Source organism: Patagioenas fasciata, chromosome 4, assembly GCF_037038585.1.
Source record: "Patagioenas fasciata isolate bPatFas1 chromosome 4, bPatFas1.hap1, whole genome shotgun sequence".
In the NCBI taxonomy this organism is placed as follows: Eukaryota; Metazoa; Chordata; class Aves; order Columbiformes; family Columbidae; genus Patagioenas; species Patagioenas fasciata.
The window spans coordinates 28,122,496-28,144,572 of NC_092523.1; the positions used below are offsets into that span (position 1 = coordinate 28,122,496).

General features: G+C 38.2%; 1 protein-coding gene across 5 annotated transcripts in view; it reads right to left on the reverse strand.

Moving 5' to 3' along the window:
- CORIN (corin, serine peptidase) overlaps positions 1–22,077 on the reverse strand; it is a 143,256-nt gene that overhangs the window by 114,420 nt on the left and 6,759 nt on the right. For 4 of the 5 annotated variants that reach the window (XM_071807457.1, XM_071807456.1, XM_071807455.1 and 1 more), the window contains exon 2: positions 7,979–8,123. In XM_071807457.1, the coding sequence (XP_071663558.1) occupies positions 7,979–8,123 (145 nt within the window). Of the gene's footprint in view, positions 1–7,978; positions 8,124–9,600; positions 9,713–22,077 lie in introns of all 5 variants that reach the window. The other variant, XM_071807458.1, reaches the window with a different exon arrangement.

Here is a 22,077-nt window from a genome sequence, read left to right on the forward strand (position 1 = left end):
AAAATAAAAGTTTAAAACATGGCTTCCTCCAGCTGGACTCCATGTGGAAAGATGAGAGGTTTTCTGCTTACCCTTTCAGCTGCTTTTCTTCTCTTTCACCCCTACTGCTACCTACAGGCCCTTAGGCCAAGAAGATGGTCACATCTGAAGTGCATTATCAAAAATTCACCTCCCGTTGTTCTCTACAAATCTTCTGAACTCAAGGCAAATCACACAGATGCTTTTTCCACTCTTATATGTAAGTTGCGTTTTTCTAGGCTTTCATATTGATTTGATCCTTCATTAGCTGCTCAGTACAGATGACTCGTGAGTTCACACAACACCCACCACCATTGTTTTCAGTTTGGCTATTGTGTTTACCAAAATGGCTAGTTGCATCATCACCTCTCAGGCAGGCATCATTCACCTGTCACCGCTCCAGACTCTCTCCCTAGCCGAATCCACTGCTCTGACACCATACACAGCCTGTACCCACTTGGATACCCTGAGCCCCCTCCCCCTGCTGTTACTGAATCCCTTTTCTTAGCCCTTCATGCACTCTGCAGCTAGATGAAATCAGCTGACCAGTCTGAAATTCAAGGACTGAGCAGGAGGAAATCTTTATCAATCACAGCTACAAGTAACTAACAATACCAGAAGAACCCAACTTCCAGTTACAGTGTGAAGTGATTTTGTGCTGGAAACTTCATAGGGAAGAAGAAAAGAGGACCAGAATAGCTAAGAAGGGGCATTTTCTTTTTAATCTAGTAACCTTTTTCTATAGCAACTGGAACCACCACAAAAAAACTGTAAGATTCCTGAAATATAACAGGGTTTAATGCAATAGTTAGCATTTGAGATTTACTATATCCTAGTTTATCCAGCCTGAGTTGTTTTGGCTCCATTGTCACTAACTGTGAATAAATCTTTGTGTCTAACTTCTACTAGAAGAACCCAGGGGAACTTTATATCTACACATGTTAAAGTTTCTATTCTTCTACCAGCAAATGTTCATGATTCATTGGGATTTGGAGGAATTTTATGTGTGTATTTTACAGAAGCAACTAAATATCTCCCACCTGCAAATTATTTCAGCAGCAATTTTTTTTTTGCTGCTTGAGTCCTCTGGTTAGACCAAACAGGAAAAATGAACGTGCTCCAGTTTCACAAATAGGGACCAGTAGTAATGTGTTTTGCTAAAATCTAAGGAATTGCGACTGATCGTGCTCAGAAATTGTACTCACTCATATGTAGCTTTAATTAGATGCTTTGATTCCAAATAAAGCTTTGAATCTATATGATTCAGAAGCCTACTTTGTTTCAAGTTTCAAACTTCAGTAGGGTATTTTTTTTTTTTGTAGTTTTCAAAAAGTTAAAATAAGCATTTTTTTTCTTCTTTGGAAAAAGTGCATAATTTTTTTCCATAACTCAAGAATAGCTGAGGGGATTTTTTTCACATTGTCTCTCCTTTTCCCGTAGGCTCCCCTCTTCTCCACCACTCAACACAAAAATAGAAAAAGCCTGGAAAAAGTTGGTCCCAAAGAGCTACGAATAATGCTTTAAAATTAAAGTAAAAATTATTGGCTATTTATATATCACCCAGCAGAATAGCAGGCAATACAAGACAGGTAAACTCTTGAAAGCAGTTTAAAAAAGATCTTTTGGTTTAATACAGTGGACCAATAAATACTGCTAAAGAAAACACTGAAGTTACCTGCTGGATTCTATCCCCTTCTCTATTAGCCTTATTTAATTCTCTTTCTGGAACTACAAATAATAGCTATGTCTAACCTAACCCATAAGGTCATTCACTACTGTCACTGAGATTCCCAAATGCTTGTTTCCTTCTTCAACCCATCTTTCCAACAATAGCATTTTTTGTTTTATTTTCACTGTTTCCTAGTGTTAACAATTCTCCTCTCATTAACGGGTGTACCACACAATGAACCTTTTCTACACAAAAGCACCCCCCAATTGTGTCATCTCAGCTGACAATGAGTAGTATTAAAATTCTTAACAGTTTTTTCCCCCCACAAAATAACATTAACCTGGTCTCTGGTGAATATGCCCTTGAGACAGGTAGACATAGACCTCTGTTTGGCATTCCCAACTGACTAGCTCTGGATAACAACTCTGTTTCTACTTAGTATGTGAGGCGTTTGGATCACCTTCCTGAGTCACCTTGTTCTCCCCTCAGGTCTTCCTCCTATCCTCTCATCTTCCTAATGCATGGTAGGGGATTCAAGCACTTAATTCCAGGCTACAGAGTTCACTCTTTGGGTCAGGCTCTCATTTGCTTTGATTTTCATCCTTTTCCCCTCTAAAAATACTAGTGTATATCTTCAATCTTAAATTAAGCTTACTGGAGATTTTGTATAGTACCAAAAGTCCTGAAGGAACTATTTAAATTTTAAGATATCTAATAAAACAGTGTGATGCTTTAAAACAGTCGATTCTTTTTTAATGTATTCACTAATAAGAACTAAATTACTCTCTATCAATGTCTGCTACGAGCTCTGCAACAAATAGAGAATATGCATTTTATTCACATATACATGCACACTACATCCAACTGTTCTTCAGATGTGAGTTCATACAGCACTGTAGACAGTAAATCATAAGCCAGAAAGTTAATTAGTTGAGAAATAGCTGTAAACATTTTGGATTTGTGCCTCCAGCTGCAGCTGGACACATCCAGATGACAGAAATATAAGGCGTGCTGGCCTTCTTTGTGTTTGGTACAAAAATGAGGAACTGGCACCAAGCTCACTCAGTTTAAAGTGATGCTTTGCCAACAGTTTTACTGATCATTTTCCAGTTGCTGTTCACTATCAAAGAATTAATATTTAAAGATCTGAAATGGACAGTTATGAAAGCTGAGAAATAGTCACACTGTTCAGGCTATTAAATTGAGATTTTCGTAGTGAATACTGTGGGTGATTTCTAGCAGTTCACAGCAGGAAATCTCAAAAAGACCAAGTTTAAAAAGCTAATGCAACAGAGCAAAGCAGCCTACCAAAGTATGTGTGATGGATGAGGCAGTTACACAGGGAATAAAAGACTGGTTCACTACTATAACTAGCAGGCATGTACCCACTGCGATTTCTTCTGCAAGGTCTGTCCCTATGACTCTGCACTCTGAAGAAATGGGCACATCACTGGAGGTCCCATAGCACACCAAACCATTGCCCATCAGTTGAGCTGCAGTAATAGACTTCATCCTGCTCCTCCTATCACAAAAAGACATTACCTTAATCTGCTTACCAACTGCCTAAGGGGCCAAAATGAGGCCAGCTGTTTTGTTTTTTGTTTTTTGGTTTTTTGGCATCTTGAAAGGTGACTTATTCAAGTAATGGATCAGTTCCCAGAAAAAATGGAACTCAAAGTAGACTTTGTGGAAGGTATCTTTTAAAGAAGCTGCAGAACGAAGCCACGCTCCTAAGGTCCTGTGCAGAAAGGAGAGATCTTCCCTTTCATCAACTTCTGCTTTCAGGCAACAAAGCATCAGCAAAAATATCAGGATCATAGTAAAGGGACAGAGGGGAAGACAGTAGCTACCTTTCATATTAACAGCTGTTGTTGCCTGGAAGTTCCCAGTTACAGCCATAACCCTGTGGTCTAATGAAAAATCTTATCTGGTGTCTTCTTTTTTTCCCTGTCTCTTGAGAACAATGTGTCATGTAACTAGAAATTTTTATTTATAAAGCTTTTCTTAACCTAACAAATGAAATGTAATATACACATAATGGCTCTATTGCAATTCAGAAACCAATCCTGAACTCTGTGCCTGTGTTAAACACTGACTTTGCACAGGCTAATGAATAAAGCTCCATGGGCTCCTCGGGAACCAGTTATGCCACACCAGAATTGACACTTCAGTTACTATGACCTTTTGTCCATCTGTGCTAAGTGAACTGCCAGACTTTCATTATTATTCTCGAGGTCACAAGAACAATTCCTCACTGACCTCAGTGATATGTCACAGCAGATGTTCTGATCTCAAGCTGTATTCACAGCATCTTTTTTTTTTCCCCAACATTCCAGGTGTATCAGTAAAGAAGGCTTGCTGGACTAAATTAGTTTCTATAGAGGGGTGAAATACAGGCTGCTCTGGGATACACTCCTTTGCAGTTTCTCTGTAATATACCTGTGTTGGCAAGATCAAATTAAAGAACTGGCAGATCATTTAGTTGATGATTACCATCTTCCATCAGAAAAACTCCCAGGACCAAAAGGTTTGTTTATATGTTAGTGTTAAACTCCTAATTTTAGACACCTGTCTTAAAGCAAATATTGCCATTGATTGACAATGGAATTGTTTATATTTCACACTGATTTCACAATTGTAACTTATGGATCTCCATGGTGCTAGTTACTTTACATTTTGAGGACATGTCATATGCTTCAAGGCTCAATACCACTTGAAGAATTACCAGCATCTCCACATGATTCAGGGGTCGAGATCCTTTAGAGTATAACTCCCTGCAACTTTGATTTCCTCTGTATGACAAAAAGTTCCTTATGGGCCAGTACAGTTGGGTTCCCGAACTGACAGAGAAGTCTTGACATATGCATGTTACTTAGTGAATGTGGAGGATCCAACAGCCACAAAGCTAAGCCTAGCATTTTTACTATAATGTAGTTTTCCTGATGTTTATTCTGTGAAGGATACACAGCTCCTTCTGTGTTCTCAGGAGGGGAAGGCAAAGGTGAACACAAGTCTCACAGACTGTATAATAGAAATGATCACTGTTCAACCGGTGACATGCAAGAACATTGACAGCATCTCTCAGGCAGACAGAATATTGCTACAAATTTCCCAAACAATAGAATGATCTGAGAACTGCCCAGGCTGGTTCATACTTATACAAGGATAATACAAATGCAGCTATTAGAGTGAGCTTTGTTTTTAAGAAGAGTAAGAGGAAAATCCTGAATACAACTTATCACACATAACACTTGTACCGATTTCCTCTGACAACCAAAATTAATCTCAAAATATGTGGCAGAGCCAAAATATAGACATGGCATGCTGATAATGTAAGGATGGTGGGAGAACCAAAACCTCAGTTATTTGCATATCCATAGTCAACAGTGCATCTTAGAGACTTTAACTGTAATCCTCATTCACACCACTGTTGACAGACTAACCAATTTTTTAAATATTATTTTGTAAAATGCGTGAATGCCTGCCATTGTGCACAGACAAAAGGGTATGCTGCTGGCCTGAAAGTCAGGCATAATTATTTGATGTGGTCCTGCAGTGTGATCATGTGCCCGAAAATTCCATCTGGACTGTAAAAGTCTGACATACATGAGACCATTCTTTATGTGTATCACAAGACTTGTTCTGAATTCTACAGAAAACAACAGACAAAGCATTAGGTGTGGATGGCTGTTAAGAGGAGGTGGTAGAAGACCACACAAGTATGAGTTGAGGCTACTGATATAAGGAATGGGAGGAATGGAACATCTACTATGGAATGCATTTATCACTATAAAATAAATATAATTTATTTTCCTTTATGGAACTGTAAGTATAAAGCATTTTGTTTTCCCAAATAAATAACTGCAATGATAAGCAACTCTGGTACAATTAAAAAAAAAAAAAAAAAAAATTTGGTATAATGCTCACTAGTCGTGAAGGACTTTTTAAAAACAATGTTTCAAGTGGTTTAGAACACTTCCTATCTGCAAGGAAAACAATGACACACCTTGAGTTGGATATTCTCTATTAACGCTGTATAACTGTACTGCTCTACGTGGCTCCCTCCTCCCCTGCCAACTTTTCTGATTTTTCAACATCTGAGTTTGCAATGATGTGCAGGCAAGAAAACAGATTTAAGGAAAGTGAATAGGAAAGTTCTAAGGTGCATGCACACTTTTTCATGTGTATATGCCTTATTTCATGAAAAAAAAATACAGAAGGAAAAGAATAATTGCCTACAAATTTACCTCAGGAAACAAAATGATTTCTTGCAAAATACAAAAGGTCTAATTTTCTGATGAGTTCATTACCAAAGTCAAATCAAAAAAGTTCGTAAGGTTGTAGACATATACTGGAGCTCTCTATTTATATTTTAAGCACCAGTGAAAGATATAAGAATAACAACCACAGGATTTAACTCTTCCATTTCAGGAAAAAATAAGAACAGTATTTCCTATATATCAAGCAATTTGTGTTGGTCTGTCAGGACTAACAACACATTTCTTACATTGTAAGTTATCATACCAATATTAGACTGTAACAGAATTCCGTTATTATTGATGTGAAATGAACATGGAGTATTCTCAATAAATAGAACAGACTCTGTTATATTACACACACTTTAAAGATGCCCACAGAATCTGTTCACTTAATTCCAGTCATCAGATGTATTTGTTTCTAGGCTACCAATACACATAAAATAAAAGCTGTTATCAGAGATAGAAGAATACTAAATTATAATCATGCTTATTCAAAAGATGCTGAAGGGAATTTTGCCAGTTTTAGATTTGAGTAATAATACCAAGCCTTATTCTTCACCCTACAGTAATTACACTGACTTGAGAGGAGACAGTCATGATTTTCGCTACATAAGTAGGATTGGAACACGTCCCATTTCCCCAGAGGACTTCATACATTTTCATGAGTGTTATGTTGATACATGCCTCAGAGGAGGAGATTGAGCAGAGCCAACATAAGTACACCTGCTTTTTTATCTGCTTTTTCACCAAAGAATGAAAATCTAGGGCAGAGGATATGAAGGATACAAACTGAATGCTAAACATAAGTAAATTAAATGGCATCATATTTCCTAATTGCCAGACTTACTTGACCTTAATCCACTTCAGACTGTTCTTATTTTAAAGATACATCCCAAGACCTACTTGTCAATCATAACATTCAATAGCTTTGAGTTTTTTTACTTCCCTAACTTAAGCTAAATGAAAATAACAGGCCTAGAACTTCTTGTTGCAAATCCTTTACAGACTGAATTGAGAAAACAGATTTAAAATGCCTTGATTTTGACAGTGCTGAAGGTGCTATTGAGACATGTTCCGTTTCCTCCTGTGCTTGCTAACTGTTTGATTATTGAAGTTGGAGGTTTTAAATAGGAAAATAAATTTATATCTATATACCTCACACATTACCCCACTTCTTACAGATGTGCTTCTGAAGTACTTAAGGAAGCTTAACTAGAAAATATTCTCATTTAAAAAAAGAAAAAAAGAAAAAGGTAAAAATCCTAGAAACACTCAGCATTGAAAGCAGGACAGGTGCTTTAACCTAGCGTTACTGTCTTTCTCATGTTGTAGTTGAAGCAATGTAATGTTATGTCAGCTTTCCTAAAGGTAGTAAAGAGAAGGTTTTTTAAAAAATTATTTGTAATAAATTATTATCTTTTAATTCTGTAACAGAGTTAGTTAACAGACTAAGCCATTATGAAATGAAATATATCTGGAACACGCTTCCACAAAACATACTTGGGGTTCTGCATTGATACATGATACTTCATATTTAGAAGAAATGAACATATTTTTCCTTAGTTGAACAGTAATGTTTTGTAGGCTATTCAGAAAGATTTGTAGCTATTTATAAATCAACTTTCACCTGACAATAAAAATCAGATTTCTGCACATCAGTGCGTGACATAAAGGGATGTCTTCCATTCCACTGACAGTGATCTAAAGTTCTAACATAATTATCTTTTTGTACTTGTAAAATGACTGCTGAAAACCATCTACATACTACATGCTCAAAGTAGTGTGTTCCTCAAAAAGCTACTTTGATAAATTCAGAAAAGGTTTCCTCTTCAGTACCTTAAATACATTTTCAATATATAAATATCGTATTTATCTCTCCCCACCAAACATCATTAAGTCACTAGGTAGATTAGTTTGTTAGATGTGCCAAGATGTATCCTTTATGTCCACAATTACATAAACATTTGAGAATGCAGTCTCAGTTTTAGTCTTCTTAATTAAAAATGTGTCAATTTACTCCATTAGCACTCACCTACAAAGGTAAGCAGGATCACCAATAAAAGGATAAGGGCACAGATGCACGGAATCAGTATTAGGAGCAGAAGTCGAAGGAACTTGGCAGAAGCCAGTTTCTGAGAGCAACCATCCCCCATATTATCCTCATCTGCTCCTAAGACCTGAAAAAAAAAAAAAAAAGAGCACACTTTAAAATTCTCCTGTCAATTAGTAACTCCTATATTTTCAGCAGTTGTCCTCCTTATTACACAGAACAACCATATGCTTTAAATACATGCTGTAAGTGGCTTTTAGATTCTTAATGAAAAGTTCCATGTAAACTTTCTTTTTGGTGGACAGCTGAGTGTAATCCATATAATTTAGTTTATTTCACCCAGTATCCACAGACTTACAGCTTCATTGAAATTTCTAAACATTTCTGATGAACTAGAAGTTGAATAGGTGTTTCATTAAAAAAAAAAAAAAGTAAAATACATAATAAATTTAAGCAATAAGGCTAAATACAGCTTATTTTCTACTTTAAAATAATCCATTACTGATTATTCAAGAGCTCCATGTTCTTAAGTTTCTTTTATGAAGGAATCAAGCAACTATTATAATCTTTGTTTTAAGTTACAACAGAATTGATAAGGACTGTTCACTTATTATGCACAATAATGCTGTCTCCATTTTTAAGTACTTTACAAAATTATAACTTATCACAGTGTCCCGTAGAGTTTGCAACTAATATTATCTTTTCTATAAATGGAATATAGAAGAATAGAGAAAAACTATTTTCTGAATTCAACTGAGCTGCACAAAGTACAAAAATTCAAACGTTTGCAGAAGCCTAAACATGTATTCAATGTATATCTTTTTAAACATAACTCCATTAAGACTATGATCTCATATACTGGAAAAATGTCACACTTTTTAAAAAGAAACAAAAACAAAATTCCAAATTAATATTTAATAGCAGGATTGAAACTGTTGTTATGAAGCAAATACATCTTTGTTCAAAATTGACCAAAAATGATTACAATTTTCCCTATAAGGTGAAATTGGATGATAGGATTATTAATTCCAGACAATGTCTTCCCAAATGATGACTAGTAGTTCAGCCACTTTTTCAGGAAGATCAATCACATTGAATTTAGTTGTGACAGGACACAAGAGTGTAAATGCATCCATTACCCTGACAGCCTCTCCCCAAAGAACCTTGAGAGACTGAGCTCTACAACAAATATATATTATTAGTCTTGTAAATGTCAGTCTCTGTGGGTTATCTCTTTGGCTGACGCTGCTGTAAGTGCCTTTCTGTGAAGAACAGGTTAGCAGACTGAGTGGCACAAATAGAAGTTGAACTATTTATTAAGGAATTGCTGCACAGAGACTAGATTTATACCCCTCCAGCACCATTGCCTGTTTTACTGCCTTGACTGAGAAAACTGTAGGCATCAGTGGGATTTACAGCATAATTTTCCATCATTCTGCAAAGTCTCTTGTTCCAGAATGGCACAAAGACTATTTTATAAGGAAATTTCCTTGCTGGTAATATTAGAATTATAATCTATTTCTGATACTCCTCACTACTAGACACTGCAGACACTGTACAGACAACAGAATGTAAGAAAACTGCATTTGTGCAGTTGAATGTACCTTTTCTGATACTGCCAAGTGTCACGTTGTCTGACCTTGAGACCCATCCAGTGCAGTGTCCCACATGAATTATTTTGCTGCTTCCACTGTTCAAAGTAAGGACCGGGTAACACTGAAAAGGGATGTAGTACTGTCACGGAGGAGTGATCTAGGTACCAGTAGGGTGGGAGGTGCTAGCATCTGAAACAGCCAACTCAGGGTGAGAATAATGAGTGGTAGCAGTGTCTATTGAAAAGGTATAGCCTGGGTGAGTTGACAAGGTCTGTAATCTGATCAGTATCATTTCCCAAAACAAGAGAAGTACAAAGAATGTTGGAGAGAGTCAATTGGTTGTCAGAAGTGTTTTTCTTAATTAACAGCTTATTCAGACGTTGCGAATGCTTCAGTTCAAGACTTCAGGATACCTCAGCTAAAGTACTGCCCTTACCAGCAAGTAATACCTCAAATATAAAGATAAGGATTTTCATGGCTTTAGGAACCTAAGTCTAAGTGACAGACAACCTCTGCTTGAATATGTAACTTTCTGAAGTCCACACCTGCCTGTATATTCAGATTAAAGTCTTCAAGGTCTGCCTGAAGTTTTGCTTCTGGTCATGCTGGAATACAGCAGCTTAGCAGCTACTCAGGGCACGCTTCCCTGAATTCCATAACCTTGGTTTGCAAAGCCTCTATTAGGCCCCCTTGGGAGGTCCGAGAGCAGGTGATACAGGAATAGCACAGCTCTGTTATGAGTACAGGTCTCCCAAAACAAGACAGCCATAACTACTTTTGAAAGCACAGACAAAAAAGAAAGGCATAAAACCACCCTTTCTAACAGTGCAGTGGTTACAGTGCTCCCACAAGGCATGGGACTGTTGAGTTCAAGTCCCTCTTCAACCTGAAGTAGTAAAAAATTAGATCTACAAATCAGCAGAGTGTCACAACCACCTGAACTTTGACTTCTCATGAATCAGACCACACTGTTCCTTGAAGTCATGATATTCTGTAAAAAAGAACACAGTTCTGCTGGGCCAGGTAATAGGGAGCAGGACTATTACTACTCAGCCCAGTGATTAAGGCACTTGGGAGCTGACTCTTCGTTTCTTCAAGACAAACAAATGTAAGATCCAGCTCATTTTCCTAAAGGAATGGTTCCCAATCAACATACACTTCTTGCAAATCCCAGGCAAAAGCACTTGACTCTAGCCAGTGTAATACAAGGTAAATGCTGACCCATGACTCACAAAGTTTTCCTTCGGAGTAAAAAACATATCAATACACAACAAAGTTGTATTCCCGAAGAATTGAGAAAACACACAGAAATGGTATTCATAGTAAATTTGTTTAGTCTTTGTGTGAGGACGCGGTGATATTTAATATTTTGGAGGTTCATGAGATTTTAATCATCCCAAACACAAGAGTTACCACCACTGTTGTATACATGCCTCAGAGTTAACCTAGGAGAAATATTAAATGTGTGCTAATGAAAACAGTGAGCTTCTTATGATCCTCTGTTTCATGATAATTTTTTTTCCTAAAGTCTACTGGCATTGTGGATACTAGCTACTTCAGGCAAATGTTCATACTAAAGGAGAACCTCAAACATTTTCTTTCTCATCAGCTCCTGAAAGCCACAATAAACCTCAGTATTTGCATTGACAACTTTTACTATCACAGTTTTTAAAAGGGACTGTTGTATCCAAATTTGTTTTCAGTGACTCCTCAAGAAAAGAATGTTGAATTGTGAAAGACATGCTTCTCTAAACACAATTAATTTCTGGTTTTGTATAATAGCAAAGTAAATATTTACAGGCAACTAAAGAGTATGTTGTATTTTTCCCTTCTACAGGAAAATACCTCATGAAAACACTACACCTATTTTGACAGTTTTCCATCACTTGAACATTTACTGAAGTTTTTTTCCATCAATTTCTGTGGTGAATATGAAATAAAACTAGAGATAGTGCTGATGGTCCCTGTATCATCGATGATAATTTAATGAAGGGTCCTACAGATAACATAAATGCATAATAGCTACTTTTTATATATTCTCTAATACTGATTATTTTCCTCTTGACACGAAATATTGCAATACATAAAGAATCTATGTCCCAGTTTTAAGTGCTCCAGTATGGCAATGGTATCTGCATAAACTTCAGACATGCTCTGTCCTCTCAGTTCTCATAAATAATGGAATAGAGGCATAAATAATGGACTAAAGGCATAAATAATGGAACCTTCAGAGAAAATGGGCCTGTAGAAGGAAACAGGAGTGCTACATGCCTGTTCACTTGGCTCACTTCAGGCTTCGAGGTTAGTGGCAAAGACAAGAAACCAGTCTCTCTCAGCTGTCTCTGTAGTCAATAGTTTTCTCTGAATCATTCTGTAAATTTGTAAGGCTGAGGTACCTTATAGCTACATATTTATTTCTCTTTTCAGAGGAAGGGCGAGAAGACTTAGAAGCAGAATTCTTGAGGGCAGACTGAAAGAAACCAACCCTTAATGCTGGAGATTTTGGCAAAAAATAGATTTAACACAGCACTGGACCAAAACATACTCTCGATACTTGAAGAACACACAAGTGCAAGTTCCCTTCCTATCACTGTTGTTAGAAAATTTGATTAAGAAATATTTTTTGAACTAAATACTGTGTGCACTGTAGTTAGGAAATGTCAGCGTTTGGTTTCGAAAGGCAACAAGTCACTTGTTTTTAATACAATCAGATTTGGTATTAAACAACAATATAGTCAAAATACAGGATGCTTTAACACATCAGAGAATTTCTTCTGATAGCTAAAAAATTCTGGCCCTAATGAAAAGCCATTAACCACTGTTTACCTGAGTTCCATTCTTTCAGTAATGACTGCAATAAAGGAAATGCACTATGAAGTAATTCTGAGCTAATTTCAGCGCAGATTTTTAAAAAATGCTAGGCTTATCTAGGACTGCTGGATCAGACTGCTCACAGCTGATTATTGAAACCAGAGAGGCAGAAAAAAAAGATGGAAAAAATACAGTCCCATCTGACGACAGAAAGACTAAAATTTCACTGGACTGAAATTCACATCTTCTGAAAGATGTGAGGAGAATTTGATCTCATGGGTGTCATTTTGATAACATGCCTATCATATTAAAGCACAGGAATTACAGATTACACTGAGATCTATGGGTGAAAAACCTGTAGTTTTTCTTCTAGACACAAAAAGTATCTAAGTTACTAGTCTATAAAACAACCCGAATCATGGTATGGTATATATGAGCCAGCACTGTGCCCCTGTGGCCAAGAAGGCCAATGGCATCCTGGGGTGTGTGGTTAGTAGATCAAGAGAGTTTCTCCTTCCCCTCTACTCTGCCCTGGTGAGACCACATCTGGAATATTGTGTCCAGTTCTGAGCCCCTCAGTTCCAGAAGGACAGGGAGCTGCTGGAGAGTCCAGCGCAGAGCCACAAAGATGATGAAGGGAGTGGAGCATCTCCCGTATGATGAAAGGCTGAGGGAGCGGGTCTCTTTAGCTTGGAGGAGACTGAGAGGTGACCTCATTAATGTTTATAAATATGTAAAAGGTGAGTGTCACAAGGTTAGAGCCAGGCATTGGTGACAAACAATGATAGGACAAGGGGCAATGGGTACAAACTGGAACACAGGAGGTTCCAATTAAATATGAGAAGAAACTTCTTCTCAGTGAGGGTAACAGAGCACTGGAACAGGCTGCCCAGGGAGGTTGTGGAGTCTCCTCTGGAGACATTCAAAACGCGCCTGGACACATTCCTGTGTAACCTCATCTAGGTGTTCCTGCTCTGGCAGGGGGATTGGACTAGATGATCATTCGAGGTCCCTTCCAATCCCTAACATTCTGTGATAAGCACTTGGCAAAACTACATCCTGCTGTTATTACCACAAACTTAACAGATGTTCTCCCAATAAAGAAATATCATTAGGGTTAACAGCCTACTGTCAGTATTTTCTGTGCATTATGGGTCTCTACAAAGAAACGTAAAAGACACCTGTTGGATCAGAAGCATCAAAATATCCTGAGCAAGTCATATACCAAGGTACAATGTAGTATTTATGCTGGAAAGAAGTGGAAAGAAGAAAATACTACCATGAAATGCAGAAAGGATGTCCTTAGGGGACAGTAAACAGGTGGCCTTGTAGAAAGAAGTCCTCCTAATGCCACTGGGGAATCTGTAATAGTTCATGCATGGCAAATTCATTAGATTATGAAAATTATCTGTAGTTCTTTCCATATGCTTGATATTGTTCTTCTAATGAAACAGTGCCGTGTTGTCAGCTCCTGTGATTTTATCAGCTCTTTTGGTGGTGGTTTGAAAGCTCTAGGTACTGGATTAACATGACCATACCTGCCTTTACAGCTTTCCTTCCCCTGTAAAGGAAGACGGTTCCCAGTTCTCATGGCTACAGAGCAAAAACTGAATATGTGAACTATCAATGTTTAAACACACAACCACATATATAAATTAATTTAAACACAGTCATTATTACAACCTCTTTTGGCCAACTCACAATATTCAAATGCCTGGGAGTGAGTAACAGAAGCTGCAAATGTCATACGTTTTTATCGGTTCTGTGCTGTTCACATGAAAATTTAGGAGTCAGCAATGCATTTCTATTTGGCTACCTTATCATCCAAAACATATAACACCATGCCTTAATAGTCACTGTAACAACAGAAATCAAAGATAAATCCTCCAAAGCTACAGGCAAAGTCACATGCTAAAAACAGGATCAGGCAAAAAGTCACTGGAAACAAGGTTTTGCATAATCTTTCATTTTCAGTGTTACACGAATCAGAGAGCCAAACAACATGAAGAATTAATGTTAAGGCAGCAAAAGAAAGTGGACACTAAGCTGTATTTGTATCTGCAAATACAAGTAATCATCAAATTCCAGTGTACATGAATTTAAGAACAGAAGTGCAGTAGTTATTCTGAAAAGGAAATAATGCAATCTAGGAAACGAAAAAAAAAAACACACAACTTTGCACACAGCAAGGCAGCAAACATGAGAAGCACATTATCATCACATGAATTGTTATTTGCACAATGAAATGCCCTAGTTTTCCTGATAGTTCAAGTTTGTTGGAGAATGGCTTAAAAATAAGGGACAGTTGTATGAGCAGAAGCCCATTCTGAAGACTTTAGTACAAGTAGTAAGGTTAGGCCGTGGTGGGAACCGCTGACTGTTTCAGTAAAATTAGCAAGGTCACTGAGACCTTGGCAGAGTTTCGCAAACAGCTTTCAACAGCACAATAATGTAGAATAAGCATAGCTAGCAGCTGCAAGTAGGAGGACCATGCAAATGTGACTGTTAGAGCTTAAGCCAATTAGTAGGTGACAGGTATGCATAATTATCGTGAATTGTATAAGTATATGCTATTCGGGCTAATAAATGGAACTATGCTTTATCACTCATATTGAGTCGACCTGCGTGTTCCTCCACCGCTCAAACAAGTTCACTGTAATCCTATAATTTTTTCCCAGCAAATTCCATATCCTCAGACGTATTACAAATTGCTGACATAATTCATTCAAAGTTCATGTTGATGACCAGACCTCCTTGCCCATCCGCAAAATAGAATATTCTGTTTTACCTCTATTTAGACTGCTGAAATATAAACATATTGAGTTATCATACCAATCTGAAATACACAGGAGCCCAGTAAGGGAGATGTCATATAAAGCTGGTCACATCTTTCCAAAATAAATATTTGGTTGGTGCTAGATTCCATGTCCAGCCAGATTCTTTCAGCTGAAGCAGAAACCAGAAACACATGTAACCTTCCTGAATTACATATTTAGTTGAAATAGTAAAAACGCAAACCAGACATCACCAGAATTCATCAATTCAGACCAATTAATGTTGATGTGGTATTCTTTCTTTCTTTCCTTCATTTCTGTCACACAAATTTGGGATTCTTAACTCCTTACAAACAATTTCAGCACTTTTGTGAGCCACTGAGACAACTTTGGAACTGAGAAATTGTGGAGATAGGCATAAGAAGCCCAGAAGAGACAAGATGACATTCAAGTATGTCTCACCCAGCTCTGTGACAACGCAGTTCTGATGCTGTGCCAGCTTCAGTCGGAGACAGAGCCAGCGGTAAGTCTGCTGAGACACAATTCAAACACAACTATGGTGTTCCAGTTATGTGTGTGTTTGAGACACTGCACTGCCACCTGCCAAGCTCGATTTCCTTTGAAGCATGCCTACAGTGCTGTCCAAACAGCACGACTGCAGACCCGTCACACATAGCCCACCCTTGCTTAGAACTTTCTAGCTGAGGTACAACCAGCTATCAGAGCCACCAACACACTGAGATCCAAATTTGTTCTTATCTGGGATGACAGACAACTGTTGTGCTGCCGGTGATATTACCAGTGTCCAAGTTAATATCTTGCAGTGTATGCTCAGTTTAAGTGAGAAACTCCTGGTGCAACTTCTCTTTCATAATCCATTCTTCCCTTTCTGTAGGCTTTGAGGGAGGTGGAAATAAGTCACTCAGACATAAGCACTACAGCCAGGAGATCTGGAGCTCTGAGGAGTTTATTCTCATTTCATCTAGTTATTTTTGGGAAAGGTTCCAGTGTTTTATCTTGGCAATGGAGTGAATCATAAAGGCACTTTGAAAAGCACCTGATACTGAAATAAATCTAAATAAACAATGTAATGATTTGTCTTCCTGAGAATAGTTTGTTTAGAAATCAGAAAGCTATTCGCATGCAAACTATTGACCTTTGTTCTCCATTACAAGTGATCTATGCCTAACATTTCACAAAAAGGGCTGAAGTGGAAAAGTAAGGACTTTATTGGATTCCCTGTATCTGGTATGATAGCAACAACTGCTCTCTATCTCATTTAAAATGAGAATTAACACACCATTTAGCCATCATGTAGGGTCAGTACTGATCACTCTTCAAAATTGGAATTAGAAGAGAGGGGTGTCGAGGGTTAAGATAGCGGGGTGACAATCAAACCCTGGCAGATGTATTGTTAACCTCCTCTCTGCCTCAGTTCGCAGGGACGACCAGCAAGGTCCTCTCCTAATGTTGGCCATAAGGAAAAAAAGGGAAAACGGGAAAAAGGGAAAAAGGGACGAGATCCTCGAGATCTCCCACTTTTATATGAAGTATTCACGTGAATGGAATGTAATACACCGTTGGTCAGTCTCTCGATCATCAGTTTCTCGTTGCCCCTCTCACGAGATGTCCATCCGTGCTTATCAATAAGTTTGCATTCCATTGCTAGGTTTAACCAAAACATGTGTTGGGTTCTCCAGGAAAATGCAGCTAATATGAAGGCTTTAGCTGACAGGCAAAAATTCACTAAAAGAGAAACTTGTTTTTTAACAAAACCAGGACAAGGGGAAAAAAGGGTATTGAACACTACTAGAGAACAGTAGTATCACTACTTCAATAGCAATGTGTTTGAATCTCTTCCTTTTTCAAAGAAAGTCCTACTGCATAATTATTCCACTTTGGTGTGTTAATTGTACCCATACTTATATATTGTACATGTTTACAATTATTTATCATTTCACTGATGTAAACTTGCAACTATAGTGGATGCTTCCCATATTTACAATGGAGCTTCTTAGAATTTTCAAGAACATTCAGATTAAGAAATAGTTCAGCTGATGGCAAATTTACTACAATTCTAAGCACTCTTTTCTTTATTACTAACAGCTGGTGACAAAGATGTCTGATGTTGCCATGTCTCATAAGCTGAGCAAGATTTAGTAAGCATATGGAACATAGCAAAGATTTTTCAAACATTGAAGTCTATGGAAGACATTCTTTTTAAGAACAAGACTATGGTTAGCATCGTATCTGATATTTCCCAATACCAGAACATGAACATCCATTCAGCCTACCTCAGCAGGCAGTGGGGAAGTGTTTTGGGGAAATTAATCTTTAATTAATGCAGAATTTATGCTTTGGGGATTATTTGTTAAGTTCCCGGGGCTTGCAAAAATTACTCACGGAAGTTTCAACAGCACCATGATGTTTTCCAAACACACCCAGAGATCACTCTGATGCTTTCCGGGCTACCCAGATGTTCAGTTCATTGAGGTTTGCTAAGCAAGTAAATTAGCAATGGCAAGTCTCTGGCTATACATTGCTGAGAATAACAATTCAATAGGTAGGGGAGTAACACAGTACTTGCATCAGCTTCCTGCCTTTCTGAGAATTCAATGAGCAGATGCCCACACAAAAGCCACTAGCACCAGAAAGCAAAATTGGAAATAAATCTTACTGGCCTAATTTGTGACAACAAAAAGATTTTGAAACAAACATTTTGAGGGGGTGGAGGGATATAGCTGGAGGAAAATGTCCTCTTAAAAGCAGTTATCAAACCTGGAAAACTAGAAGGGACAAAAAGAAATCCTGCCTGCCCTGTTGCTCCCATTCAGTGTATCAATCACTGCCTGTGCAGAGATCTCACCAGAAGCCCCATCCCACACAAGGCAACTAGATCTCATAACCGGACATATCTTTTGTTTTTCCTTTTAATGCCTGATCATTGGGATTAGCTTTACAAAATTGAAAGCAACCAGCACACCATATGTACATTATTGATTATGCAATTAACCTACTTAAAATCAGAAGCTTTCAATGACATTAACTGGATGATAAACTGGAATACAAGCTAAACAAATGGTAGGAATCTTCTTAGAGGCATTTGTATCCTTATGTTTCAAGCATTTCTTATTCTTTTTTCTCTAAAATGTATAGATTTTTCTTACACTACAAATATCCACCCAGAAGAAATTAAAATGTTGGATTTGAATGTGTAACATTAACTTTACACAACTGACCTTTTTTTTAACTGTGAATAAAAAGATACTAACCCTTAGACAAAGAATAAGAACAGCAGCAATATCAATCAAAGTAAAGGACATGGTTTAGTGTCAAAATAAAGCTTCATCTGTTCAGCATAGTCAGGTATTTATTTGTACTCTTCCCAAAGATGAAAATGGACTTACACAATGTCTCACAGTCGATAACCTACTACGTATGACATTTACGGGTGACTCATTATTTTTTAATAGGATATCACCTTGTCCAGAAACATGTCATCTTTGAACATATTGCTTCAGTAGGAGAAAACAAAGAAAGAGAAGGCTATTTTTTGAAACTACCAGGACATCTTCACAGAAATAACTGAAGAGGTGACTAGAGATTAAACCTATTCATTATTGTCAAAGTTATGAAACAACAAGCTGATACAGAAAATTCAAGATTAAGTGAGTTAACAAGGCACTAACATTGGTTTACGTGTTTGACTATGATTTGGATACAATATCAAAGGTTTATGGATCACACAAGGAATTGTAGGATAAAATCATCCATCTAAGTCACTGAAACAATAATAATCTGGTGAATTATTTTGTCAAAGAAGAAAAACCCTAGTATGGCTAATACTATTCAATTTAATTGTCATCCCTAGGATGGGTGCCAGCTTTCCTCCCATGCACATTTTCTTTAGAAATCTTCAATATTCACATAATAATCCTGTCTATGATGAAGAAAAAGCAAATGGAAACCATCTGGGTTCTTAGCTCTTCCAGACCACTATCAACACTGTTTCATATACTCTGACTTTATAAGGGAAAAGGAGAGCTGTTAGTAATTTCTAAACACATTCAATTGTTATTTCAGGCTTCCTTTCCAGCCTTGTTTACATGCACTAAAAATAATTTAAACTTAAACCTTTAAAATTACTGAACAGGGGCAAACGGAAGCTTAAAAAAGGCATTTACTACTTAATTCTTCTGTTACATGTTGCTAAAATCAAATAGCAAGAGGGGAAAGAAGGAGGGAAGGGAAGGGAAGGGAAGGGAAGGGAAGGGAAGGGAAGGGAAGGGAAGGGAAGGGAAGGGAAGGGAAGGGAAGGGAAGGGAAGGGAAGGGAAGGGAAGGGAAGGGAAGGGAAGGGAAGGGAAGGGAAGGGAAGGGAAGGGAAGGGAAGGGAAGGGAAGGGAAGGGAAGGGAAGGGAAGGGAAGGGAAGGGAAGGGAAGGGAAGGGAAGAAGGGGCGAGCTACTTAAGCTACTTACTCTACAGTTCCTGATATTATTATATTATTATATTATTCAGATGTATTATCCATTCGAACAATATTTGTACATGCACAGAACTACCATCTTTCAAACAATAAGCTGTCTCTCAGCAATGTCTGTCCCTCAACACTGTGTGATGGCAAAAACACACAGGCTGTTAAGGCAAGGTTGGCTCAGCCGTCTGAGTTTCTTCCTGAAGACGTGAAAATGCAGGAGGTTGGGGAAAGCATGAAAACTGTAGCATGTTCTGCTTCTATGATGTTCAGGTGCTACTGGTTGTGGAACAGCTTTAATATAGGCAAAATAATACACCCAGCAAAACATTTAACATCAAAAGCAAGAGCAATGGAAGAAACCTCTGTGTCGCATCACTGGCCCGTGGAAGTCCAGAGCAGACATAACTGTATATTACAGATATATGCTGTATTGTTACATGAATGCAGAGCTGCAGGTCTGAGAGACCTGGAACAGAAAGCTCCTCAGTGCTATCAGTGGCTTTATTTCCAAGAGAAGGCCCTGACTGCTTTTTGAAATCTAATGAGATGAACAATACAAAGAGCACATAAGTGATTTCTTACTGCTTCATTCAGAGGCAGCAAGGGGAAAAAATTAGAGTCTCTTTTCCTAGGAAATGCTTCCTGAGTCTGAAACTTTCAGTGCTATTGGAGTGACAGTATAGGCTATTTTGAAACTAGCAGCTCTTTGAGGTGACAAGCAATGGCAATTGCTCTGGGTAACTACTATTAATGTTAAATCACTGTTAAGTTAAATCTCTCTGATATCAAACCAATCAGACATGGAAAATTCTATTAGCTATTTGATTCTAATAGCACACTACTTTTTATAACACAAGGTTCTGTATATGGCAGAACAAAGTGTTAACAGGTTTGAGGAAGAGAAGAGGGCAAAGATGGACTTTGACAATCTCGGACCAGCTGGTCCCAAAGCATGAGGATCATCCACTGAGCTTCGAACTTGAACTCTTTCTGAACTACAACACATGAATTGGAATAGATGTGGGCCAAAAGAAGGAAACTCATGTCTACCTTCACTTCCATTTCCCTAGGGACTGGGTGAGGATGACTTAAATGTTCAATACAGAAAATGCTTCTTTTGCAAGAAAAGTGAGCCTTGGGATTCAGGAAGAGCAGTAGCTTACAGAAACACCTGCAGTGATGCAATCTGACAGTCTTCTTTCCCACAGGTTTATAGGAGCTGTACCTCATGGATTATTCTATGAGAAGTTTTTAAAACTGCCTCAATTTCTGTTTCCTCTCTGGAAAATAATTAAATAAATAAATTATTATATCTATCTATCTATCTATCTATCTATCTATCTATCTATCTATTTAGCACATATGCAAAGGCGAGGATCCCACAGTATGCATGCTGTTGTGGGAAACATGCGAGCCAAAGGACTTGAATCATCAATGCATAAACTTCACTGTTACAAAGCAGCTCTGGCAATATCAGATTTTCAGCCTCTTTTCACTTTTTACATGGCAATGCACTAAAAAACACCTTACGCTGGCAACAACACTAGCAAAAATACAGAATTATAAACTGTGTGGCACCCAAAGAAGCAGATTCTACAGGGGTTCTACTCTAATGACAGAGATGGTAAAAAGGAACTGAAGGACAGATGGATTCATTTCATCCTTTCATGATCTGAGGATCAGGGAAGAGAGACAGGGGAGCAGACAACCACAGAGATAACACTGCCACTTTGGTCAGTTATGAGCAAAGGTACTTTCCCAAGCTGACGCTATGATGAGGTGGCCACCACTTCTAGACAGTTCTGTCTCTGATTGCATGGACATCTGTACTGGGTGTAGGTGCCAAGCTGCTGCTGGCAGTGGGTGGATTGCAGGGTTAGTCTCCATGACAAGAGATCAGGGGCTGTCCCATGATGGCCATGGCCAGTTCCAGCTGGCTCCGTACCACAGGGCACAGTTGAGCCCATCAGCCAAATTGGTGGTACCTCTGTGAAAACATACTTAAGAAAGAGCAAAAAACACCACATGAGCAGAGGAGAAGTAGAAACAGAGCAATAAACAGCAGTGCAAACACTAAGGTCAGAGGAGAAGTAGGTGCTCCATGGCAGAGCAGATATTCCCAAAAGGACTGCAGCCCATGGAGGATCCATACCAGAGCAGAGGAAGAGTGAGAAGGAAGGTGCAGCAGAGAAGAACCACACTCCTCCCCTGTGCCGCTCATTGCCTTGGTGAAGGGAGTGTCACCAACATAAATATAATATTTATATTATTTAGCAATAAACTCGTCTCCTTAAGTCAAGTATGTTTTGCCCACCAATGGTAATTCGTAAGCGATCACTCAGCCTTTATCTTGACCTACAAACCTTCTCACTCTTGCTCTTCCTATTTTCTCCCCTACCCTGCAGGACAGAAGGGGGATGAAC